Below are 16,555 nucleotides of genomic sequence, written 5' to 3'. Positions count from 1 at the left end.
ACAAAGGTAACCCTGTATTTGAGGTTCAAATTTTAAGCTGAACTGCTGATTTAGTCATAAAAACTTCCAGATTCTTTATTCACTGTAAACAGTGAGTAAAGTCATGCTGCATTATGGTTTGTAATCATTTGAGTGTATAAACTGCTGAAGAAGTCTCTGATGGTCTCCAGCGTGAAACAGTCTGTGCATCTAGGATGATCAGAACTCACTTCCACAAGACATGAAATTCCTTTCTGAAGGAATTTCTGAAGAAAGGAGGATTCACCATCAGGATTCTCTGTGTCATTATATTCAACATATGCTGAACACGGTATCCAAAAGCCATTTCTCTATTAATGGTAGGACGTTTGGAAAATAGGTTGCTTCTATCTGCGTTTTATCGTTGTCTATTTTATTTCACAGGCCTAAATTGCAGTAGTGACTGTCTGGGTTTTTACCCCTTTCTTTTTACTTTTCCCATTGAAAGGGTTCTCCCAAAACTTGCCTAAATCTGTTGGTTTATGTGATGAAGTGGACAAGGAAGGTAGTGGGGCAGAAAAATTAACTTCTCGGTCTATGTTTTGTATTCCTAGTTTAATTTTGTCAGGTCTCAAATATTGCAGTGTAATTTAAGGGAGGGACAGCTACTGCACAGTAAACAAAAGTACAGTGAGTAGTAGCAGTATTCCTACCTAAAAACTAAGGGTTGAAGCTGTGGTATGAACTTAATTTCAACACCTGAGTAAGACAAAAAGAGCAGGTATAAGAGAAAAACAGCAAAAACTCCTTAAATGTTGAATGGATTTGGAAATTAAACTAGAATGCTTGTTTTTAAAGACAAACTGAAGCCTTAGAGAAAAAAGCTTTAGGGATTTTTTTTCCCACATAAAAAGTTCAACTTTTGAAGGTTTTTGACAAATATTGAACTGGATTGGAGTTGGATTTCTTTTTAAACGTGGCTTATTTGATGGCAATTTTATGGGAAGATAACCAGTGCTGTGAACTGCAGGTGTGGCTCAGTGTTTGGATGAGCTAGAAAGGGACAAAATAGATTTTGTGTTTATTATTAGTCACCTGTGAATCTTGAGTGTCATCACTATGGCAGCATAGAGAAAAGAAGAGGGAGTTTTTATCGAATTTTAACAAGTGTTATGTGACACGAAATAGAGCTTTGCATATGCTGCCTCTGAAATGTAGGTTGTGCAATTTCCCTTCTATGAGAGAAAGGTCACTGAGTTTAAAAAAACAACAAAACCAAAAAAAAAATCTGTCATTACCATGTTACTGTTTTATGTTTACAGAATACAGGATTTTCCTCCCACGCTAGATGGGAGGAGACCAGAATTGCAAGATCATGATTGTTCTTTGACAAATGGAGTACTTCAACATTTTATCCTTTTAAACTTTCGTAATCAAAGTTTTCAAGATGTGAGTCAAGTAATGTTTTGTTGTCTCACGTACTGAGGGTAGAATTGGAAAAATAAATTAAAATTGCCCCTGGAATATGTACTGCCTTTTAGATCAGTAAAAGTAACAACATGAGAGCTTTCAGATAAGTTAAAATCTGCAGTTCAGTTCTAAAGTTGCTAATTTTCAGGATAGTTTTGTGGGATTCATTTTTAGTGAATACATGCATGGATTAATGCTATTCTATATTAATTTGTATTTAATATCTTTCTTCAACCAGAAGTTACTTTGAAGTTAAAAACACAAATACTGTTAATTCCATTAATGTAAATTCACATTTAAAACTGCCTATTCAGGTGAGAATTCATAGCTAAGGCTTTTCTTCCCATGAAAAAAAAATAGTGCTTTACACTAATAGGAAACTTTTATCTACCAAATCACCACTACACAAAACTATAAATAATACATAATCTGTATTTTATGTTGCTATGAATTCTTACTCTGTCCAGAAAAACAATGGAATGCCTGTTAAGCAGATTAAAAAGTTGTCAGTTTTGGTTGGTATCACCAAGCTTGAAAAATGTCAAGAATTTTAATGCATTTGTCACAAAGGATTTATTTTCTCTTTCTATACAGGGAAAAGCTTCCCACATTACCATACTAAGATGACATATAATGTTTTCCCGAAGTGACACTCCATTTGAGTCAGAATTATTTGTAGTTTGCTACAAATGAAATACAAAAATGATATATTAATATTTAAGCTGCTTTCACAGTTGTCATAGATATTTTACTTGTAATAAACAACTATGACTTAAGGAGAGAACGTTTGAGAATACTCAGCTGAAACAGTCAACTGCTCACGCATTCTGTTTTTATATCATGGCTCTGGTTCACTGTAATCATACCCCATATGAAGTCCTGTTCTTTCCCGAGGGACATTAAATAAACCAACAGGCTGGACCAGTGTCATCTTGGTGTACAGGCTTGTAAAATGAAATTCTTCAAGCTCTGTAAGTAGTGTGCAGTCTGATGTGCATAGTTGGAGGAATTGCTTCTCAGCCTTTGGGAACTGTGATGGTTTATCACACATCTGTAGAGGTTACCCAAGATGCCTCTTCAGTAGTTTTATCTTGCCTCTAGGCTGGCAAAACTAAGCAGCTGCTTAATTTTGAACATTTTTTTATCAATATCTTCTTTGTTGGTTATGAAGTCAGAGTCACTTCTGTGCACTCCTAACAACAACAGGATCTAGGTATTCATGTAACTCTTTGAGTCACCTGAGAAGTCTCCTGTTCACAGGTTTTAGAGATAAAATACAATTACTAAATTATAATTAGGTTTGAATCTTGGGGGTATTATCACTGAGCAGATCCTGAACACTTGGATTTGACAGACACAGTAATCAACCTTCTCACATGGGCTGTGGATGCTTTTGATGTGGAAGAACTTTTAATAATTACATAAAGCTACATTTTTAAATGCATTCATCTACTTAATTGAATATAGGTCCTACACAGTCCTTAAATTTTTACAGTTTTTGTCTTTATAAGTGTTTATCTTTACTGCATTTAAAAGAGTTAGAGGACTCCTGCTGCCTAAAAACATAGCTTGACGATTACGACAAATTGGTAATTACAGCACATGGTTCCAAACAATAGGACAAGAGACAATGGGCAGAAACTGATGCAGAAACAGAAAGTTCCACCTGAATATAGGAAGAACTTCTTTACTGCACAGGTGACTGCATTGGAACAGGCTGCCCAGAGAGGTTGTGGAGTCTCCCTCACTAGAGATATTCAAGAACCTCCTGGATCTAACTCTGACCAATGTGCTCTGGGATGCCCCTGCTTGAGCAGGGAGGTTGGGCCAGGTGACCCACTGTTCATCTGACCCATTGTGTGATTCTGCATATCACTAAAGCAGGCAATTCCACTCCTTTCCCTAGCCCCATGTCCTCCTTCTTGCCCTGCAGTAATTACAACTGTATCTCCATATAATATGAGAAATTCTTTTCTGATCTGATGGCAATTACTTCAGTCTTTTAGTCTTCCTGTGGATAAGATGAAAGCCACAGATCACTCAGTGGCTTCAAAATTGTCAAATCCTACACAAGACAAGAAATAGAGGCATATGTCATCTAAGAATAAGATCACCCTCTCCTGCAGGAACTGCCTTGTAGCAGATAGGAATAGGGTGAGACTTTTCCTTAGCCTCTTTTCATCCCTTTGAAAGTCCTGGGATGGAAATGACATTTTGCCTGTTACTATTTAGAACTAAGATGAAAATAAAATACACTGTTGATGAAAAACCTACATAATTGCTAAGGAACAAAACAACAATAAATCTCAACAACTCAAAGTTATCTTGCAAATTTAGGCTATTTTAATTTTTAGATATGTGTGAAATGTATTACTTTTATATTCTTGATATAATATTGTATTGGTTTGATTCTGCATCTTTAGTTGATGGTTTCTGCAGGTGCACCAAGCTTGTTTATATGAAGATCTTCATTCCACAGAGCTTTTAAACTCAGTGCCCTTCCTTAAATTGGCAGGTAGGAGTGGAAGAAGCAGTTGGCACAATTCCTCTGAGGGGCAGGGAGTCCTCCATGCTCAGGAGATAGAGTGTCTTGGCTGTGCAGATTACAGGTGTGATGCCACTTATGTAATAAGGGGAATTAACATGAATGTACAGTTGACTTCTGTGTAAGGAGACAAGATGAAAAGCTAAAAGGTACAGCGGACATAGGCAAAAGAAATTGAGCTCTCATGTAATTTTAGTACCAGGAATCAAAAGGGAGCAGGTAGTGACAGTTAAGTGTGTAGATAAATGATACAGAAAAAAAAAAAAAAGTGAGAGCAGAGGAAAAAAATGTTCGGTGACATGTGAAAACATTATGGGCAACACAGGAGGTTATGCAAATTCTGAAGAAAAGTGGATTTTTAGGTCAACTTTAAGAATATTTACCAAAAAATTTTTAGTAGGAGGTACAATTTTCATTATTTGCTCCATATGTTTTCAATATGTGAGTCATAATCATGTATTTGATCCAATCAGTGTAAGATAGCCTCGGAAATAATGAAAATAATAGATTAAATTTCTCTTACCCCATAAGCTTTGAATATTTGGGACCCAGGAACTCTGATCCTTGAAGTCTCTGGCAAAACTTAGGTTGACTAGTGAAAGATCAGACTGCATTAGCTAAGTATTGAAGCATTCTTTTAAAAAAAACAAACAGTTATTGTGTTGTCCATCTCTATACCTGCAACAGATTAGGAAGGGTTAACTGCAGAAGTGTTTTCTTCTATGTTTTGCATAGGTAAAGGTCAACACTGAAATGAAAACCAAATTACAATAACCTACTCCTAGTGAAATTTACCCTCTCTGGGAATTAGGGCCTTTCCTTAGTTGGGATTACTGAATTACATAAGAAGAAGGTACTGATATTCATATATTCTTTCTGGGAGTCTGATATAGTGTTTGTTTTCTTACTGTGCTTATGGGACCCATTCTCTAATCCCTATAGCATTATCACTATACAAAACATCTCTGCAAGCCAGGTTACCAAGGAATGAGGAAAGGGAAAAAACCCAACAAAGCACAGGAATAATTCTCCAGATACCTTATTCCCATGATGACAAGGAGCTAAGAAAAAATGTTTATGTATATATTAAGCATTGCATGACACATTTTAAAAAACAAAGATGTGACAACAGTGATAAAAGACACCTTTGGTAGTCCTGTAAGAATAAACTCAAAGTGAATTCCGGGATGGGGGATTCTGCCCACAAGTTTCAGCTGTATCATAAAGCTTTAGTTACTTACACACCCAGTTAAGATTGAATAGGTAGTAATTAAGTCATGCTCTATTTATATGCAGGACAAACTGTCCCTTGCTTTTCATGCCTACTATCCTCAGGAATAGGATTTGCAGCATACATGAAGTTATCTCAGTAAACAATACTTCAGTGAGAAAACATAGTGGGTAACTTGTTTTTAATGTTGAAAATCTCTATGTGATAGATTAAAAGGACTTCTTGAGCATAAGGGCAATTAAAAGCTATGATTTTTTTTTTTTTTTTTGCGAAGGTGGCTTTTCATCCAGAGATAATTTCCCTTTATTACAGAGTAGAAGTCATATTTGTACTGAATACAATTTGCTTAAGACCACAAAGCTGATCTTTCCACACTAAAACAGCTTGCAGTCTATGAAGTGTTCTGGCATTCATAAGCTTATGCTGCTTTATATCTTCTGACCTTCAGCAGGGTTTTCTGGAAGAGGCTTAGAAACCTAGTATAATGGTTTGAAGTCAGTTGTATCTCACTGTGATTACATCAACACAGATAGTCAATATGTCCATGTTTATAACCAAACACATGTCCATTGCTTAAACTTGATGTTCCTGCTATCTTTGTGGCATATGGCATTAAGAGATGTATTTTAGGATAAACATATGTTTGGATCATGCAAAACAACAACAACTAGTAAAACAGAAATGTTCCACTTAGTGCTATAAGAGCCTAAGTTCCTTCTGAAGAACTGCAGGAAAGAGAAACCTTTACCAGCTCTATGTGTCTACTTAATGGAACAAATCCTCTGCAACCTAAATGGTCTTGCAAAAACCATATAGTAATAAATACTGACATCCAGGGAAAACATAGTTGAGCAATGTCAGGTTGCATGGCATCAGGAGCCCATAGTTTTTGAATGAGAATTGAATTTAGAAGACAAATGTATAGGATGTAGCTTACATGACAATACTTTTCCCATCCTTACTTTTGGTAGGCTCATTTCCTACTCAAAAATCAACATATATTGATTCTGTCTTCAGCAAATTCCTGTAAAGCCAAGGGGCTTGTTCACTTCTGCAGCTACCTCACAGGGTAAGGATACTCCTGCTGTCTTCTGCTTAAAGTGTTCTGCCTTTTAAGCAAACCCCAAAGTTTGTATGCTGCTTTAACATCAATGACAGTGTTGCTGGATAAAAGTTGGAAACTGATGCCATGTTGTGCTGGGATTCTGTTTTCCTCCAGTTAACTGTTTTCAGTGCTAAGGATATTAAAAGCATACCAGAACGTAAAGTTTGTACATAAAAGTAGTACTTTCATCACACTAAATAATATAGTTGAGCAAGGTAGACAGGCTTTTGGGTGCAGAACCCTTCTAGAGGTCTAAAATTAAAGATTTCAAAGGTAATACAAAATGCAAACAATTATTCAATAATTTGTTTGCTTATCAGGCCATCTCTGAAGAAAAAGTCGAGGCTACCACTGGAGCAGAGGTGAGCCAAGGATTTTTTAACATCATCAGAAAGGAGAGGGGTGAAGGGACAGAGGAAGGGGCTTCAGTATTTTTGGAATGTGCAGCACGAGCAGTGGGGAGATGGGGATTATAATGACCTATAAAATCAGTTTCTCTGTTAAATCCTTAGTTTTACATAACCACTGGGATTATAAATTTTATAGGTTGTCTTTGGATAAACATTTTGTAGGTTTATCTTGAGGATCCGTTAAGTCCGAAATACTACAGCAGGAATAACAGCTTTATGAAGTGTGTTTCCGCAAGTTGTTTAATTTATTGATTGCACACAGTCACTCCACTGAGCGCTGCCTGTTTATTTTCACCCACACAGATATGGCAGAAACATCTGGTGCAAAGGACAGGGATTATTCCAGTCCAGGAAAGGAAAACGTGGAATCCAGTAATGCTCCGACTTAAAATACACCCACGTTCATTTAGACTCGTACACCGGCAGTGCAGGAAAATCATGATGTGTGGCAGAGCAGCGCACAGGGAGCGAAGTGCCCAGAAGGAGCCGCGCACCCCGCGGCCCCTCAGCTCCGGCCGCCGCTGCCGAGCGGCCCCTGCAGCGGGATCCAGCGACAGCACGTGGAGTAATGGCACACACACTGAAACAAGAGGGATTTGGGATTTTAGATACTAGGTATATGGAAGAAATTCTTTACTGTGAGGGTGGTGAGGCGCTGGAAGAGGTTGCCGAAGGAGTTTTTCCCCATGGATGGATGCCTCATCCCTGCCAGTGTTGGAAGCCAGGTTGGAAAGGGGCTCTGAGCAGCCTGGTCTGGCGGGAGGTAGCCCTGCCCACCGCGGGGGTGTCGGATCTAGATGATCTTCAAAGTCCCTTCCCACTCTTTGACATTACATGGTTCTATGATTGTATGACCCTCCCGCCAGGGCACACCAGGCGTGAGGGGAGCCCGGAGAAACCCACAAAAGGGAGGGGCACAGTCCGCATTAGTTGAGTCACTTGGAACACCCGGCACGTGCAGCTCACAAAACCTTCACAAACAGAAGCCGGCGGGGGATCAACCCCTTCCCGCCCTCGCGGGTAGCCGGTGATGGACATCCCGCTGCTCCCGCCCCAGCCGCAGGGCGAGCAGGGTACGGACAGTGCCGGGGGAGCCCCCCTGGCAGCCGGCAAGGACAGCGGCGGCAGACCCAGCTCACAAACACTGCCCGCCCGCGCCGCTCGCGTTCCTCGGGCCCGCCCGCGCCACCCCCGCCCCGCGCACGCGCGGCCGCTCCACCGGGCGGGCGTAGACACGTGACCGGGGAGCGCGCTGGGCGGGGCCGCCCCGGCGGCGGCGCAGAGGGGAGGGAGAGGAGGCGGATCCATCATGGCGTCGATGCAGGTGAGGCGTCTGCGGCGGAGCCCCCGCGGCAGCGCTGGGGCCGGGCGGCGGTGGGGGGAGCCGGGAGCAGCCGTTCCGCCGGGCGCGTGCGTGCGTGCGTGCGTCCGTCCGTCCGTGCGTGGCGCAGCGCGGCGCGGCGGGGCTAGAAGAGCGGCGAGGAGGGAGGAACCGCCCGGGCAGAGCTGAGGGCGTCGAGCTCCGGGTAGCGGGGCCGGGGAGGGCAGGTGGCGCCAGGGAAGGGCCCGTCCGGCGCCGGGATGGAGGTGAGGGGTGAGGCCGGGACTCGGACGGCGGCGGGCGGGGCGGGAGCGGGGGGGGGGAGGCACCGGGCCCGGGGCCCGGGGCGCGGGGGAAGAGGCGCCTCAGGGAGGCGTCTGGCAGCGATGCCGCCGCTCGAGGGCGAAGGGATCCCTGTCCCCCGGGAATTGGGGGGCCGCAGCTTCGCTGGGCGCCGTGGGAATGTGTATCACACTGTGCGGGGTGGGCGGTGCGCTGCGGGAGACCCTCCCCGTGGCATCGAGGGGACCGCGACCAACAGCTCCGGGTTCGTGGTGTTAGGGCACTGCAATTCCCCCGCTCAGGGGGGCTGGACAGGCGTGCCCCGCTCCAAGCCGCGTGTTGCCCGTGGGGTTCTCTTTCTCTCCGTAAAATGAGGTTGCGGTGCGGTGTCAGCCCTGTGGACAGGTAACGTCTGGCTCTCTCCGCCGGATGGGATTGCTGTAGGAACAGCAGCATGGAATATCCTGCTGCCTGACAGGTATTTCCAGCTGAATTATTTATTCATACCTACTCCAAAGGGGTTCTTAAATAGGGGCTGCAGAAATTGCTCGGGTGGAATGGATCACTTTCACTATATGCTGCTCTGAGTGGGTGGTGCTTTATTACGACTAGGGCAGAAGAAAAGATCTCTAGGTTTTGTGGCAGTGGACCCTGTCTCTCCTAATTTAACCAGCAACTACTTTTCTCTACTTCTCTACTTTTCCTTGAGCATTTGTAGTTTTCTATTTTGTTTTTGTATTTGGATCGTCTACATCTCTTCTCATTTTGTTCCAGTGTAGCTTGCATTTTTTGTCACTAGGAAGAGAACAGCACAGAAAGAGTGTGCAAAATAAATGAAATCTGTTTAATTTTCTAATAACCTGGAGAAAAATTAAAATGTCAAATTTTGAACTGTATGGGATAAAAATTGCTCTCCTGAAGATTAGAAGCATACTCCCTGTCTCCCCCCCCCCCCCCCCGCCCGTGTGTCTTTCAGAGTTACTGAAATGAAACGAGATCAAGAAATTGAACATACTGTACAGAATGTTCTTCTTTTAGCAGTAGTTTAGGCAGGTAGTCTGATCTGCCTTGGTTTTATTAGCTCTATCTGGCAAATGCGTTTTTGCAATGCTCTTCTTCTGATGTGCAGACTTTTACAAGCTCAACTGCAAAATAGAGACTACAGTTTATTAAGAAGTATCTTGTATAGAATGGTGTGAAAAATAGGGAAATGACAGCTGTGAACTGGGAAAGAGGCACTCTGTAAAGGGTCTTGGTAAAGCTGTGCTGTGTCGCTGTCTCTAGCCTAGTAAATGACCTCCTACAGCGTGCCTCACCCTAATTCCTGTTGCTCCCTCCGTAAAAGGGAAAAAGTGGTTACATATTAAATGAGGTTGTTGAGGATACTTGAATGACAAATGTTGCCTAAACGTCAGATGTGTGGAGGGTAATACTTGCTTCCTGAAATTACAGCTGTGTTAAGTGCAATGTTGTAATTGCTTTCATTTGAGAAATACCATCTGTGAGATGACACTTTTTGTTTTCTTACATGATGTTCTGTTGTCTTTTGATAAAAGATTCAAGGACATTTATGAAGGTTTTTTATCTAAATGCTGCTTAATTGCATTATATTGTAATTACTCTTTCCTATGTTTAGTAAACTACTCATTTAATAATGTAGTTTAGCATATTGGAAAGGAGTTGTAAACAGGAAGCATAAATGAAAATTTAGTAAGTGAACAGTAGAACTGGTAAGTTTATTGTAGACGTGCTCCCAGGTGAGCAATATTTCAAGACTCTGAATTCTATCAATTAACATTTAAGTGTTCAGTGTGAAAAAATGTTTTGCAAATGTTTTGCAAATGTTTTGGTATCTATAATTTTAAGGTGGTTTATTTTGTTCAGAATAATGTATCATAATCAGTGCCTGATTCTAAGTTGCCTGACAAAACAAAAAGATGTCCTTTTTCTGATGAAGTACAGTGTTTTTAAATACCCAGTGTTTACTTGAAATGTTTGTGTAACACATTGCCATCTCTGAGTCTACCAGTGGTCTGACACTGCACTATAATGACAATATTATTTATTTTATTGATAAAAATGATACCTTGGTGCACAAAGTTCTAGTTACTTCTTAAACTGCTGTATTTTTATACGACAGTGTATGATGCCCCAGATTAATTACATTTTATTTTTACAGATCCACTGAAAAGTCTCGGGTTAAATTACAAGAGTTATCTAATTAGCCTGTTCCTAGTCAGTCTACAGGGAAGTTTTGAAACTTGTACCAAATTGCCTCTTTTTGCTAATGGCTCTGAGCATCTGCCTGAATAGTTACTGCAGTTCAGTGGATGCACGGTAACTTGCAAAACTTGTGACTTTGAGCCTTTGTGTGTATCATTACACTTATAGTGATTTTTGCCTGTGTGGATAGTCTTTAATGGGAGTTTTCTTTAACCCTCTTTTCCTGCAATAATAGAAGCCAGTGCTTATGAGCTCTTGTATTTTGTTTTCTAACCACAGTGTTGTTGCTAATTTGACACTGCTGGACTGGTTTAAACCTGGTTTGCATATAGGCAAATCATTTTTTTTCTTAAAAAAAAGCTAACACACCCCCAGACAAGCCTTTAAAGAAGAGCTAATTTTCAAGAATTTTCCCAGAAAAAGCCCAAGCTTGTGCAATGTTCTCCTGGATAAAAACACAGAAATATTCTGAAAAGTAATGTAGAACAAGGGAATAGAACATATTTGCTTTAGAAAATTTTTATATAACATCTTTAGTAATCTGAAGCCTTTAAATGCAAATGCAAAAGAAATAGTAAGCAATAAACAGTTGTTCTCAGAATAGCTGGAAACACAGGACTTGTGTTATGAATGGAGCAGGTAAAAAATAGAGTAAAGAAGTTCAACTGAAAATGTACAGAAAATATGTCGTTGCTGTACAAAGTATTAAATAAAGCCTTTCCCTCAACATACGGATATGAATTATTTGTATCATAAATTTGAAAGATTGACTTTATTGATGATGCTGACATATTAATTACTATGATTTACCTTCCACTTTCTTTTAGTTTTCATACTACAAACCCTGGATTTATTTGTGAAATTGTGGAAATATTTAGAGGAATGGTTTCAGGTTTTTTTATCACCAGAATAACTTCTCATATATTCTGTAAAGCTAGGCACATAAGATTTGTACATGTAGGTCTTTACATCTGATTGAAAGCAGAGCTGATGTAAAACAATTTCACTAAAGAGTGTAGGATGTTAGCTTTCACTGTGCTTCTGTTATGCCTCAAAAACCACTGTGCTGGGCTACCATCAAATTTCATGCACACGCCAAAATAAGGTGCTACTGAAAAATCTTGTTCCATTAATAGAATTTTTTTTTAATTGTGTGCCTAAGCAGCCATTGAATAAAATAACTGTGAGATGACAATGCAGAATTCATGGCCAGATTGAGATCCTAAGGAATTTGTATCACAGAATGCAAGCTAGTAGCAATGCAAAAACTTCGCGCAAGTTTCACCCCAATATTTTCAGTCAGTAGGTAGGGGATGAGGAAAATATTTACAGGCCACTGAAATCTCCAGAAAAAATACAAACACTCTTGGTTACACTTCTATTCTTTACCTGTGCTTCTAGTTTTAGAAGTTCTGTGTTTCCAGCTGTTCTCAGAACAATTACTTATTGCTCAATCTTTGCTCAACACTGGCAGAGATTTTATTTAATGATTTGGCAATACTTTTTTCTTATTTAAAAGCTTTGTCCAGGAAAAAGTATTAAACTGTTTTTTTTGGTGTGTTCCAAAAACAGCCAAAACCCCAAACTTAAGTGAGGAAAGCTTTCAGTCAATTGGAACTTGGATAGTTATGCACATTGGTTCTGTGCTGTTAAATGTCATAGTACAGGATGCTATTTGTGTTGTTTCAAAAAAGAAAAAAAAGAAAATGAGTGGGTGCTGTAGCTATACCATCAATTCTGGGATATAAACAGAATAAAATTATTGGTAATTAATGAAGTATTTAGTAGTTTCATTGGTGAAATGCTATTGAAGATGAAAATTTCAGTAATTATTTAAACAGAAATGCGAGTACAGTAGTTGAAACCAGAATGAATAGAGAGTTAAAATAATTTCTTCTGTCCACTAAGAGATTGTTAGTCCTTTACATAACCTTTGGTAATCAGTCTGTACTGATGTATACTGTATTAACTTTGGCATGCAACCATGCTAGAGTGAAGTAAGATAAATACAAAAGTTTTAGTGATTTTACCAAAATGAGTTAATTTAGTCTTGGGAGTTTATTAATAAAGCTTTGACTTGAATATCAGCTGAAGTTGAAAATTTATAGTCTTCATTCAGTAGAGAGAAATAAATAAAAGTTATGACTTTAGGCCCTAAGGAGTCTCATTTGCTTGTTTTTGTATCTGCCTGTGTAAACAGAATTTTGGGAAATACTTTGCTGTGCAGCAGCTGCAGAATTTTTGAGCTAGGATGGAAGAACTCACTTCCGAGAAGGAAAGCAGTAGTAGAAAAGCTTATTGAAACCAGTGTCCCCTGAGCACTGTCAGCAGCTCTTCATTACAAATAGCCCAGTTATACAGCTAAAATGTAAAAAAGGGTGGATGCTTTCAACTTGTCATATTGAACACTGGTATCTCATGAATATGGGTATGATTTCAGTCAGGAAAATAAAGTAGATAGGTATTTGTTGTACAAAAGAGTAATTCTGGTTGATTACAATTATTTTTTGCTCTGAGTTTTGTAGTATCTTATACTTGTGTCTAGGCCTAGCTATTCAAGTTCTGAGAAGAGAAAAATAGAACACAATACATTTGCAAGAGCCAGGGAATGTTGTCTTGTTAAGCTGCTCCCTTGGAAGGCTCTGTGAGTTTGTAATTAATAAGCTAAAGCAGCTTAGCTCAAACCATGTGCGAAACTCGGTGATCGAGTACTTTCTCTAATTGTTTGCTGCAATTCTACCGAGCTAAGAGTTTTAGACTAAAGGATCTTCACTATATATCACACAGGTATAGGCTGTACTGGCAACTGCGCCCAGAGACCGAGATTAAATAACCCCTATTCATGTGAAAGAGAGAAGGCACAATTCCCATTGAATTAACCCATAGTTATGGCTGTGTGAAACGAACGTAAATGCTTTCAGATCATTAGCTCCTGTCTCTCACACAGCCCTGGTTTACAACTGAGAGGTGAGTGTTCAAGCAGATTACAGGCTAAAATTTCCACTCAGGCAGAGGGGAAGAGGATGACGAAGGTCTTTCGCTCAGTACTTGGAGCCAGAAATTTTGTGCATCTTGCATGGCTTTGAAGTAGTGAAGGACGGTGACAGAGCTGTCAGCTGGATGTATAGTTTTTGTCTTTTGAAGAGAGGAAGGGAAAGTATTATCTGTTCGCTGAAACCTGCTACAGCTTCATTTATTGAAGGCAAATGAAAAAAAATAGGTCAACTGTTTTAAATAAAAAGAGCCAGTAAGCAACCTTTTGTGATCAATGAAGGTCATGTAACATGTCTTCGGCCTGCTTTTGATAATTGAAGGCTTTCAAAAGGTATTCTGGAATCTGTTCGAGCCTTTGCAGTTTGGGGTGGTTTTGTTTTTTTTTTTTTTACTTTGCTTTGTTCAAAAATATATTCTGGAATCTGTGCAAGCCTTTGCAGTTTGGGTTTTGTTTGCTTGTTTTTCCTCAGGTGACCTTAAATACTGGCATGAAAAACAGGTATCAGTCAGGGATGGCAGGGAAAGAAGGGAGAGAACCTTATAATTTGCCTTCCTAAGAGCAATATTAATGTGTTAGTAAGGAAAAGAGAGGAGTTAGTGGTGGTAAGTCAGGAATTGTGAGGCTCCTCATTTTTGCTAATTAATGATCTCATTGAGGATAGTAGCTATTCATCCTTTCATACACAGTACTAAAAAATAATTGTTTCTCCTTGGGTGATTGCAAATACAGAGTTGTCATCTTTTTTTATTCAACTTAATTAAAAGTACTGCTTAATCAGCCTCAAAAAGAAAATCTGTATATGTCAGTAAATTAGGATAATAGTTTGGTAGAGCATAGCAAATATTGTCCCTGAAAGTCATCTGGAATAAAATGCTTCATAGAATTTGATGCTACTTATTCATATTGATTTATTGATTTATTTCTTCTTCATTAAGAATTAACGGTCAGTAATAAAAAACCTAAATCCATTCAGTTTCCTTGCGTTCCTGTCATATCTAGGGATATGGATTGGATGAGTATTTAAATCTTGCTACTGTTTGCTCCTTCAAACACTTTACCTCTTTTTCTCTCTGAAACGCTTTTTGTCAGAATAGAACACTTTATGTTAGTTACCAACCTTTGGAATTTTTTCATAAGGATGAGAAATTCCCTGGTAAACATATGGTTGATTGACCTCATTGTGCCAGCCTTCACTATAGTCTTAAATTAATTTCTTTAACTGAAGCAGTTCAAGTAGTGCCAGACCCTTTTCCTTAAAAGATAATTTTATCTGTGGTTGACTTTTTATTACTGTATGAGGTTTGTGCTGGGCGTTGGTACATTTAAAGACTCCATTTACAAAGCAGATGACTTGCTGTCAGTTTCATCTTATACTGTAATAGTGGATTCCACTTAATTTGCTTTCAAATGACAGATTCATTGTAAAAAATTTGATTATCTGGCAAAAAGCTTTTCAGACTGTGAAGTACAGAATGTTTTCTTTGTGTGTGTAGTTATTGTGATTTATCTTTAATTATACTGTAGTTGTGATTTCAGATTGATATTGTCTCTTTGTGAGTTTAAATCAAGAGGACTGTTGCTTTGACCTTTCAGTCAAATATTTTAGAATATCTTGGTATGAAGATAATATTCTGTTATCAAACTGAGAAATCAACAATTTTTCCTCCCACCACCCTCAGTCCATAACTGGATTTTTGAAAATTTTAAATGCTCAGAAGAACAAAAGATGAGTGATGGGAACTTATTGTAAGTAATTTGATAAAGAGATTCATGCATTGCCATTTGGTTCCTTTAAAATGAGAGAAATGTGCAAAATGCCTGATATTCAGATCTTGAAGTCTGGATTGGTCTGAGGAAATAACATTAGACCTGGGTTGCCAGATGTTAACATGTTTTATTAGAAATGAGGAGGAAACTAATCTGCTTCTGCATTCTCAGTATAGATTGAAAACCTGCTATTCAGCCAAAAATAGATAGAACTGAAAACAATTCTTTGAGCTAAAATCCCAGTATTACTTTTTAATGGATAGAGTATTTTCTGGAGTTGTTTTGTTATGCGTCTTGGTGGAGCTTTAATTGACCACATCCAGATGATTATCTATCTTTCCTCCTCTGGGCCTTGATTAAAGCTTACTAGAAGAACTTTGATAGCAAAAATTCGTGCAGGATTGTGATAATCAAGTATCTGGATGGCTTGTGTGTTTGATAGTCTGGAGCAAATGATATCACCTGAATTATGGGCTATAATCTGGAAGGAGTTTCTTGAATTACCTGGTTGACTGGGAAATAAAGATGTTTTTATTTGTAGGAACTGTCCTTCTCTAGATTTCTTAAGTAGTGAGATGGACTGTAGCAGGTGACTTTTTCTTAAATGGCACCACTGTTGATCTTTATGCTGTTTCTCTTCTGTTTGAGAACTTTTTGGTATTTTAAGTTAGGCTTTGGATTAGAGAATAATGTGCAATGAGTTCCTGGAATATTTAAACAGTTTAAAATCGGTTTTTTTCTGTAGAGGAGTTTCGATTGAAAAGCATAACTATCTACCTGGTTTTTAGAACTTCATATTCTGGATTTGAGGCACTTTTCAGTAAGAAACATGTTAATGAAGAAACTGAAATACTGAAAATAGTTATAGTGGTCTTATGCTCTCAGGCTCGTAGCTTCTACTAAGAGTCAACAGCTTTGCTTATGAATCAACATGGTGGTGTTGTACAGCACTGTTACAGCCCGTTTTCAGCTCCTGTTCTGGGACAAGGTTACTGTTGGTCTCTATACAGTGACTGTCTCCTGTGTGTAAAAACTTCTCCAATACAGAAAGGATGTTTTTTGTGTAACATTTTATAACTTGATTGGGGGAGGAGGTGACAGGCTGTAGCTCATAAGCAAACTGTAAATTCTTTGCCAGGACTTCATCATATTACCGACAGTGTTTTGGCGCTAACAGAATTTGGGCCCATTTAAATTTTTGGATGTGGAAGAGTATTTTGGTAGTTAGAGAAAAAATCTTGTTAGATC

General features: G+C 39.2%; 1 protein-coding gene across 7 annotated transcripts in view; it reads left to right on the top strand.

Annotated features, from left to right (window-relative positions):
* Window positions 1–7,948: 7,948 nt before the first annotated feature.
* Window positions 7,949–16,555, top strand: part of UBE2W (ubiquitin conjugating enzyme E2 W) — a 43,361-nt gene continuing 34,754 nt past the window's right edge. For 2 of the 7 annotated variants that reach the window (XM_088176282.1, XM_088176270.1), the window contains exon 1: window positions 7,977–8,043. In XM_088176282.1, coding sequence (XP_088032408.1) covers window positions 8,029–8,043 — 15 coding nt within the window. In that variant the 5' untranslated portion in view covers window positions 7,977–8,028. Of the gene's footprint in view, window positions 8,044–8,173; window positions 8,307–8,696; window positions 8,801–16,555 lie in introns of those variants that run through there. The other 5 variants (XM_014883527.2, XM_088176278.1, XM_014883526.2 and 2 more) reach the window with 4 other exon arrangements.

The sequence above is a fragment of the Sturnus vulgaris genome, chromosome 1, assembly GCF_052056855.1.
Source record: "Sturnus vulgaris isolate bStuVul1 chromosome 1, bStuVul1.hap1, whole genome shotgun sequence".
Taxonomy (NCBI): domain Eukaryota; kingdom Metazoa; phylum Chordata; class Aves; order Passeriformes; family Sturnidae; genus Sturnus; species Sturnus vulgaris.
This window is presented reverse-complemented; position numbering and strand designations above follow the sequence as displayed.